Source organism: Musca domestica, unplaced genomic scaffold (genome assembly GCF_030504385.1).
Source record: "Musca domestica strain aabys unplaced genomic scaffold, Musca_domestica.polishedcontigs.V.1.1 46, whole genome shotgun sequence".
Taxonomy (NCBI): Eukaryota; Metazoa; Arthropoda; class Insecta; order Diptera; family Muscidae; genus Musca; species Musca domestica.
In genome coordinates, this window is record NW_026712336.1 from 4980574 (window position 1) to 4991049 (window position 10476).

Below are 10476 nucleotides of genomic sequence, written 5' to 3' on the forward strand. Positions count from 1 at the left end.
AACGATTTCGGCTTATTTGTGCACTAAATGGCAAATATCAGTCCCCTTAACCTGAGTTTTGGCACATCCGACCGAATTCAGTCTAGAAGCAAGTACATCAAATTTAGTGAAAATCGGTTTAGATATAGCTATAGCTCCCATATATATGTTTCATTACATTTGGTGTATAAGTCCCTCACATTCATAATATACATTCGATAACAATGATATTTGGTACCAGATATCAGATACAGCCCGGAAATACCTCGCCAAATTTCATCAAGATCGGTTCCGATTTGGATATAGTTCCCATATATATCTTTAACCGATGTCGGTTTAATTATGCACTAAATAGCCAATATCAGTCTAACTGACCTGAATGTTGGTACATCCGACCGAATTCAGAGTAGCTAGTAAATCAAATTTGATGAAAATCGCTCCTGATATAGCTATAGCTCCCATACATATGATTCATACGATTTGGTGCTCAAGGCCCTCACATGCGTAATATGCACTCAAAAACAGTGATATAATAAATACCTCTGCCAAATTTCATCAAGATCGCTTCAGATTTGGATATTACTCCAATATATATCTTCAACTGATTTCGGGTTAATTGTGCACCAAATGGCCAATATCAATTCAAACGATCTGAATTTCGGGTGTTTTTAATTCGCATATAACCCCAGCTATATTTCCCAGTCCTGTTTTTTGAAATCCACACCTGATTTCATATCTCCAATTCAAATCCACCGAATTTGTAATCAAGTGTAATTTCATTGAAATCGCTTAGAAATGAAAACAACTGGAATTGTGTTTTTTTTTTTTTTTGGTAGCAATTGTTATTGTTTGGCTCGTAACAATGCTGTTAAAAACAACAGCAACAACAAAAATATAAACCGCTAGCAGATAAATTTAATTATAATACCAATGACGCATTGATCACGAAATTTTAATTAAACTTTGGCAATTGTAAGACCAACGCCACCGGCAAAGACCACTAGGAGCAAGAGAGGAGAGGAGGGAGCTGATATAAGCAAAGAAATACAATCGTATCTAGATTCAAAACAACTGTTATTGCCTTACAAATTGCAGTTAACTACAATCTGGCCCATTCATTGATTCATTCGTTCGTGGTTCAGTCGGTGTTGGATTGAAAATGAAAGTTAATTTAAGACTGGTGGTGTTGTTGCTGTTGTTATATTTTCATTTTTCATTGATGGGTTTTCGCTTTGTTTTTTTCTTCTCTGTTTTTTTACAGCAAACCTGGAAGTTAAGATCTGTCTGTTAAGATTGTTTTATTACACCATGAAACGTCAGCCAGACATAATGTCTGAGAGAGTTAGACAGCCACTCAGCCCGTCAGTTGTGGCCTATTATGGTTCACATAAACCGAGGAAATACCTGTGATTATCAGCTTCAATTGTGATAGGTTTCTTTCTTTTATCTTACGGACAGTTTTAAGTATTTCTACTTAAATTCGTATGTCTGCATGTGTATTATTTTACTTTCTTTATCTGGCCAAGTACAAAATACTCTGAAACAATTTTACAAGCCAACGAAAAAAAACGAACCATGGCCCATAACAATAAAACGAACAACTTTTGTCTTGTTTCGGGGCCACACACAACTTCTGCGGCCAGCCCTACCACCCACTTAAGAAATGAAAATTTTGCTGCCACAGGACTTGCATTCCCACCATTTGATGGTGGACTTGATGGTGTTCATTAAACTCCTAAAGAAAGTGAAACAACACCACCACTATAACGTTCAATGACTTTATTACTTTGGAGCGTTTGCTGGGAAAATAAAACAGAAGCCCCACACACACACCCTAAAAAACCAAGGGGCGTACTGGGGGTATGGGGGGAGTAGGTGATATACGAAAAACTTTCGAGACAAGTGAGCAAGAAACAAAAATTGCACATTTTGTGTGAGTGCGGTTTAAATGAAAACTGCATAGTCATACTTATACAAAAGACCTATGTAGCTAGGTAACTAACCATTGGCCACAACCAATATGGCCAAGCAGAAGAAGCAGAAGACGCTGAAGATATCTGACTTGCCATAAACCCAACAAAGCAACTGCTTAGCTCAAGTCTTTATAAGACAGATAGATATACAACGACGCGGGTGATATGGCTTATGTGTCATTTTGTATTTGTAGTTTCAATGTTTTGTCATGACTCCGAAGAGGTTAAGCCCATAGTTAATTGATGACGACACTAAGTACTTGGTTTAATGATTGTACGTGCAACAGGTAGGTCTCTGCGGAAATGGAATATTAGAGTCGCATAGCAAAGACGATTTTTTGGGAAATCTTTATTTTTAGAATTTGTATACCCTACAACACCCTAACCCAAAAATTATGTAACACCTGGAAATATTGATTTCCCACTTGGGAATTATATATGGATATTCCTATTTCGCCGAGCTGAGACGATCTAGCTATGTATGTCCGTCCGTCCGTCTGCCAGTGTATCCATTTAAATTTGTAATGATGTTACAGGTCGCAATTATTTTGCATGGATGTGGGGTTATGGTCAGAATAGATGGAGATGATCGTATAATAATTAGGGGTTGAAATGGAATAACAACTAAAAATGTTTCTGATTTTTTAGCCGTTACAAAGATCACCAATAAAAACCAAAGGACGCGATTATGTCGTTGACGAATATAACCAAATATCGTAGACAAGCAAATCATACAGATGAGTGTAAATTTGGAGATGATTGCAAAATATTACGGGTTCAAATGAACTAAAAACAGAACAATTTTCCTGATCACATAATTGAAACCAATCGACACGGAATTTTGCACGACAAGAGAGTTAAGGACAGGGAAGAAGTCTAGCATTTTGGATGATCATTGGAGTATATTTAACTGTAAAATGGACTTCAACAACTAACAGCACGATGGAGTGCGTAAATATTGGGCAAATGTCCCTGGTCGAAATACTAAGGGTAGTACTCCATGACATAAGTTCAAAAGCGAAATCTTCCAAATTGTTTTTGGACATAATGGGGCTTCTAACATATTGTAGGTCTCACACGACTATAGCCTTAGCTTACTTGTTATATATATAATTTTTCATTTTATTATTTAAAATGTAATATCAATTAGAGTTTTTTTTTTGGATTTTCTATACGCTGCACCATACATAGTATGGAGGGTATATCAAGTTCATCATTCCCTTTGTAACTCATCGAAATAATATATTTAGACCTAGCAGAGTATATATATTCTTGATCAGCATAAAATTCTATGGCGATTTAGGTCTGTCAGTCTGTAAAAATCACGCTAAAGTCAAAACGAATTAAGGTAGGAAGCTAAACTTTCGCACTGATCAGTCTTTTGTCTGAATGCAGGACAAGTTCGAAGATGGGCTGTATCGGTCAACGATATCGTGTAGCACCCATATAACGGTATCTCCCTATATTCGTTATTTTGATGATTTTTGATGAACGATATCCTATATCCCCCATAAACGGTATCCCCTCCCCCATATTTTCTGTATAGTGGCAAAATCTTTCAATGGAATTATCTGAAAATCCACACAAAGAGTTCCTTATGAGTACTGGACACCCTGTAAGAGAATTATCTATAGGGCTTACGAAATCCTTTAGCCCCCATATGACGATAACCCCGATATTCGGTATTTTTTAGAAAGCAGCTGATTTTTTCAATGAAATTGTCCGAAAATTCACACAAGGAGTTCCTTCTGAGTACTTAAACCCCTGGAAGGGAATTGACTATATGTATAGGTTCACGATATTATATATTTCCTATATAACGGTATCTCCCTATAATCGGTATTTTTATTTTAGCGAGAGTAATCACCGAAATCTCGTATTTGACGTTCGTATTGGGTACTACAATCTGTGACGGAAAATTTTCTATACAGGTCCACGTTTTCGTATAGCCCCCACATAATGGTACCTCCCGATATTCTGTATTTTTGATAATTTTACCGACATCATTCCCCGGAATTGTTTCAAATTTGGTATTTTAAGTTCGTAATGAGTACTACAGCCTAAGACAGAAAATAGTCTGTGCAGGACTACGTCTTCGTATGGCCCCATATAAAGGTACCACCCGATATTCGGTATTTTGATGATTGTAGCGACATTATTCGCCGGAGTTGTTTCAAACTTCGTGTTTAGAGTTCGTAATGGTAACTTTAATCTATTGCAGAATTTTTTCTATGTAGGTCCAGTTCTTCATATATGTAAGCTCAATATATCAGTACCTCCTATATTTGTTATTTGGGGATTATAGGTACAATATTCAGCGAAATTGTTTAAAATTTCGTATTTGAAATTCCTAATAGGTACTACAGCCTGTGACAAAAAATTGTCTATGCAGGTCAGGACCCGATATAACGGAACTCTTCTATATTCGGTATTTTGATTTTTTTTATGACAGAAAATTTTCTTTGCGTGTCCTGGACTTCGTATAGGTCTCATATATAAGAATATCCGAATAATCAGTATATTTACGATTAATAGGTATTTCAGTCTGTGACAAAAAATTGTCTATGCAGGTCCAGGTCTTCGTAAGGCCCACATATAACGGTAACTCTCTATATTCGGTATTTTGATGATTTTAGATACATTATTCACCGTTTTTTTTAAAGTATCGTATTAGAATATTGTAACGGCTTATGACAAAAGTTGGCGATGTAGGGCCACGTCTTCGTGCAGACCCCAATATAACAGCTATACTAGGTACTGCTGGATTTTAATAGAATTCTTAACGAATAGTTTTTTTTTTTTGTTTGTTTGAAAATTTACAAATTCTTTCGAAATGGTGGAGGGTATTCAAAGTTCGGCCCTGCCAAACTTACTGCTTTTTTATTTGTTTGACATATTTTTGTCCTTTGTCTTTTTTCGAGGCAACATTATTTAATCGAAATTTTTTAAATTTGGCACAAAGCATTATTTCATGTGCAGTCTAATTGGTATTGAACTATATCCACGTATAGGTATAGCCCCATATAAAGGTACCTCAATATTTTCAGCTTTTTTTTTTTTTTTTGAAAGTTTCTGCCACCATTTCTAACCAAATTAGATGAAACTGGGATTTTCGGTATGTATATTTTGTCCTTACAAAAGATGTTCGATTCAGTCCACTAATTGATATAGCCCCCATATAAGGGTTACTGCAACAATTTTCAACCAAATTAGCTGAAAATTGACAATTGGAGTTTTCGATAGGTCTGTTCTCTCCTTGCGAAAGTTGTTCAATTAAGGCCTACTAATTGGTATAGCCTCAGTACAAAGATACTTTTTTTCATGTTTTTATTGCATTAGCCTGAATTAAGGATAATATTTTTTAACATCCGCTGTTATTGGTCTACAGATCTTCTACAAATATTTCGATCGGTAGTGCCTCTCAATATAACTGGGAATTTATCAGCAACAGTTAACCTTTCAATTTTGTTAATTGGCAATTCTTTACTACGCATTCGAAGTGACCTTCTCTTGACATCATTTATTTTTATAAAAAAAAAAAACAGATAAAATAACAACTCTTCCCCTATCCCGCATTTATCTGGAGTATCACCTGAAAAGCGTTAATCCATGCTCTTAGAACTTTCCACAACATTTCACCTACAAAAAACAATGATTGTTTTACTATTATCAACTGTACATCGATGTAGGTAGTTCGAGTTACCCCACATCAATTTAAATGTAACAGCTTACACAGGTAATATGTATGCAAAACTAATGAAAAGTTAACTAAGCAGAGGCACATACTGCACACACAGGCTCACTCGTATGACGGCCAAACAAAACGAAAAAAACGTCACATAGACAGCAACGACGACTGTTATGGCATAACTGCCGTAGTTTAGTTAGCAACTTGTCATTAACTTTTATTGTTATTTAAATGACGCGTCTTTTATAGAAAACGAAACGGGAACAGAGAGCAACACAGAGTACAACAAAGTCGTAGCTGAAACATGGAGCAAGCAAGGCAGGACTACTCTAACCACTTCAATTGTAAGTGTGCGTGTGTGCAATACTGCAATTGAATGCGCACCACCAACCAGCATATTTGCAAATATTTCGCAAAACGTAGAACGACAAAAAGTCAAACGAAAAAGAACTCCAACTCCAACGAAAGAAATGTTGTTTCATTTTATTGGAGGTAATACCATAACTTGACACCCTCAGAAGTAGGAAGGCAATGTATTGAGAGTCACAAAAACTGAAATAAACATAAACCATTGAACCGAATGGCAGTGTAGATATGCAAAGTTGTCGTTTTTTTTCAGTGCCGTGAAAAGTCATCGGGTATAACAAATTATGATGGTGGCTATTCAAATTTGAAATAGGGAAGAAAAGAGATAAGGAATTAATATGGAAATATTGAAGATTAAAGGAATAGAATCTAAAGGAGTTTCTTCAATAGGACTTGTTATTTTAAATAACTCCACCCCATTGCAAACAAGATATATGCTTCAAAAAATCGTTGTAATTAATAAAATTTACTACAACTGGTTACACAATTGCTACACAATATACTTGAAATCGGGCAAAAATATATATATGGGAGCTATATCCAAATAGGAACCGATTACGTCAGCGTTTGGTAAGGACATTTCTAGGCTGTAATTGTCGAGCTTCCATATGTCTTCTTTAATTAGAGAAACATTTAGATGTCTTGTTATACCTTCCACCATAGCTTGGGGGTGGGGGTTGCAACGCCTCGAAATATTTGTATATTCTTGATCCAAATTTTCTGGCCAAGAAACAAATTTATTAAATGATAGAGGGAACTGCTGACCAAAAATTTTGAATTTTAGAATAAATTAATGGAAAATTTTAAAAAAAATTTAAGGATTAATTGAAGGATCCTCTGACCACATATGATGGAAAGAATCATTTCTGGACGAAGTAGTTATCTGAAGGACCTCCTGACCAAAAATTGTTTGATTATTCAAAATACTATAAAGGACCTGTTGACTAAGAATTGTGATTTTTATACCCTCCAGCAAACAATGGAGGGTAAATGTTCGAAATATTCGTCAGAGACCCCAAAAAAGTATAAATATTTTGATCAGAATAACATTATAAGGCGATTTATCGATGTATGCCTCTCTGTCCGTCCATCTTTCTGTCTGTTGAAATCAGGATAGAGTCACATGTTTTAATCGAGAGCTTTGAAATTTTGCTCAAAAGTTTTTTTGCTGATTGGTATTGAAATGGGCTATATTGATTCACGTTTGGGTATAGCCTCCATACAACGGTACCTCCAAATTTCCGGTTTATGCCACAATTTCCAACCAAATCAGCTGAGACTTTTGGAGTTCTTAATAGTCTGTTCTCTCCCCGCAAAGAATATTCACTACAGGTCCAATAATTGGAATATCCCCCATATATGCGTACTTACCGATTTTCGGTATTTTGAAGTTTCTGCCACAATTTCAAACCAAATTATATTAAACTTTGCAATTGGGATTCTCGGTAGGTATGTTCTCTTCTTGCAAAACATGTCAACTAATTTGTATAGGCTCAAATATCTGTGCCTCCAGATTTTCGGTATTTTGAAGGTTTCAGCCACCATTTTTCAACCAAATCAACTGAAACTTGGCATTTGGGGTTCTTGAAGGATCTATTTTCTCTTGCCAACGATTTTCGATTCAGGTCCACTAATTGCTATAGCCCCCATATAACGGTAGGTAGGGTGTTGGGGGTAGGAGGTAAAGAGAGGAAGGGAAGGATATGATAAGGGGAAGGGAAGGAAAACGAGGTGATCTTTTACAAAAATAATAAACACACATAGATTTAATTCGGGAGTAATATCAAAATCGATTTCGATATCAATATCGATTTTTTAGATGCGGATTTTTTAAAAATCCATAAAAGTGGAAAAAGTCCCCATTTCGGGTCTAAGAAATATATGCCAAATTATAGCTGACTTTCTTGTCAAATATCCGGGTGCTTCGCCAAAACAAAAAATAAAAAAATGCTTTTCTTATTCACAAATACCTTTGAGGAAGTTTCAAAAATCTGCTCAACAAGAGTAAAATCTCCTCGATTTTTAACGAATTTTGCTCCCACTTAAAAGCGAGGAAAATATGCTAGTTCCTCTTTGAGCCCCCGCTCTAATTCGAGTGAGTTTAAACTTTAGAAAATATTTTCGAAGGTCCCAATTTGACAAACAGACCCCATTTCTCCGGCTATAATACTTGTCCTACCTGTGACTCGAAAAAAATTGAGATTTATTTGCCTATCTTCTGTAGGTCTTCTTTTTTAAAATATCAGCTATACATCTTTGATGGATAGAGGCTTTTCTATAGGTCTTCAATACACTGTGGAGCTGTGAGGCTTTCACATGTATTTGTTACATAGGCATTTTTTTACATCTTATTTAGAGAAGAAGAGAGAAGACCTTTTATAGGTCTTTCATACAAAAAAGTCCCTTTACTGAGGACCTACCGGAATAGAGGACTTGTTACAGGTCATTTACTCCTAGAAGACTTTTTACAGGTCTTTTATACATAAACGACCTTTTCTAGGTCTTCTATGCAAAGGGCCTTCTATAGAGCCTTATTTATATTAAGTACCTTCAATGGGGTTTCTGTACTTTGAAGACCTTTTACAGGTCACCTCTACATACAAAATCTTCTATTGGCTTTATTTCCATGGAAACCCCCTATAAAAGTTCTGCGATGTTTATTTTAGGCATAGAACACATTTTATTGATTTTCTAAACAAACAAGGACCTGTAGGCCTATAGAAAGCCCAACTCTCGGGTTATTTTAGACACAACTTTTTTGAACATCTGCCGAATTTATCATTTCACTGCAATATTTATTTTCCATCTGAATTTAGTTTCGTGAATATAATATAGCCTTACTTCACTTGAAACATACGATTTGAAATTGTGTCAGACACCCGATTTATTTGCTCATCTATTTTTTACTCCGCCTCATAATAATCACCATATATTCGGCCACTTCGTGTGTGTCTCAAGACATATGAATTCGATGGAGTATTATTCCTGGCTCGACATTCCCGATCAACTATATTACGGGTGGTTTGCATTGCATTTTGAAATATTTCGTGGTCCCGAAAACTAGCACCTGGACGTCGTTGTTGAGAATTTCTATAAAAGCACAAGAATAGATGATGAATTTTTTTTTTAGAATTGCTTGATTGGTTTTTATAGCTACCTTTGACTTGCCAATTGCAGTTCCTGGCGTCTTCTTCTTGTTTCACTGATACGCTTGTGATCATAGAAATAATAAATTACACAACTTGCCAAGAGAACTCCCAAAATGGTATAGACCAGCCAGTCATAATTTAGCACAAAACTGCAAATAATAAAAATATTTTTAAGAAATCAAAACATGGACGTATGCGCGTGGAATATGTTTACGAAAAATACATTCCGCTAGTCAATAATTCTATTTAATTTAAACCAACGATTTGCTAGAGACTCGTGTGACCAAAAGTAATTCTCAAAACTCACCTTCTAAATTTACCATTTGCCGAATGTATCAGATCCCATGCACTACTTACAGAACTTTCTACATTTTTCCCAATTTGAGTTTTTTCTTTTTCTTTGAAAAAATTAAACATCTTTTTTGGTTTCTTTCAAATGATTGCCAAAATGACCACAATCAATTGTTACACGTAATATATAGACATCAATTTGTTTCAATTTCAATAATACACACAATTTTTATGCAAAACTCTTTAGGAAATAAATGAATTTCATATGAAATGAAGCAGAAAGCACAAAAAAATATGAAACAATATCTTCTGTCAAAAATTGAAAAACACAAAATAATTTCAAAATGTAGGGTATACTATTTCGTTACATATATACATTTCGTTTGATATATATTTTGCCCTCTTGATCATGAAATTAGTGTAGCAGGCAAATTTTGCAATAATTTTGCGGAAATATTTAAAGGACAAGAAAATTGCACGGTCATATTTAATATGTCTTTTCGTTGAAATTACTTGGAATAGCCATTTTAAGCCCCATAATATATAAATATTCTTAAAAAGCCGAAAATAGTCCAAAAATGTTCAGAAAGTTATCTTTTTCAAAATTCATGATTATTTGTAAAGAAGAGTTAAACGAAAAATCTCTTAAAAATTCAAAATTGTTATAAACAAGGCATTATCTTTTAAAAATCACCTGAAGGCAGGATATTTACCAGACGGTCCTACAAAAAAAATCTTGAACTCTTTAGAATTCCTTAAAAACATTTTCCATTTTTCTTTAAAAATTCTTAAAAATTATCTAAAACAAGTAAAAAACACCTAAGCCAGGATGAGTCTTTAATACTCTTCACCATTTGGAATTTGTATACCTTCCTATGTTTATCAAAGGTACCTTTATATAGAGCCTATACCAATTAAGAGACCTTAATTGAACATCTTTCGCAAAGAGAGAAAATACCTTTTAAGAACCCCAATCGTCAAGTTGTATCTAATTTGGTTGGAAATTGTGGCAGAAACCTTCGAAATACCG

The 10476-nt window shown here is 34.9% G+C and overlaps 1 protein-coding gene across 1 annotated transcript; it reads right to left on the minus strand.

The window, feature by feature from the left end:
* Positions 1-8662: 8662 nt before the first annotated feature.
* LOC101893574 (uncharacterized) lies at positions 8663-9739 on the minus strand. The gene is made up of 3 exons (XM_005179145.4): positions 9463-9739; positions 9164-9304; positions 8663-9096 (listed from the first exon to the last, which is right to left on the minus strand). Exons 1-3 carry the CDS (start codon positions 9570-9572, stop codon positions 8910-8912), a joined length of 438 nt encoding a protein of 145 aa, XP_005179202.2. The 5' UTR covers positions 9573-9739; the 3' UTR covers positions 8663-8909.
* Positions 9740-10476: the final 737 nt, after the last annotated feature.

What these genes read in the sequence shown, in the direction of transcription:
- LOC101893574 (XM_005179145.4), bottom strand. Translation starts at nt 9,572, where the DNA reads ATGTTTAATTTTTTCAAAGAAAAAGAAAAAACTCAAATTGGGAAAAAT. An exon ending in GCAAATGGTAAATTTAGAAG is followed by an intron (nt 9,305 to 9,462) that starts GTGAGTTTTGAG and finishes TATTATTTGCAG; the next exon opens with TTTTGTGCTAAATTATGACT. An exon ending in CTGCAATTGGCAAGTCAAAG is followed by an intron (nt 9,097 to 9,163) that starts GTAGCTATAAAA and finishes GTGCTTTTATAG; the next exon opens with AAATTCTCAACAACGACGTC.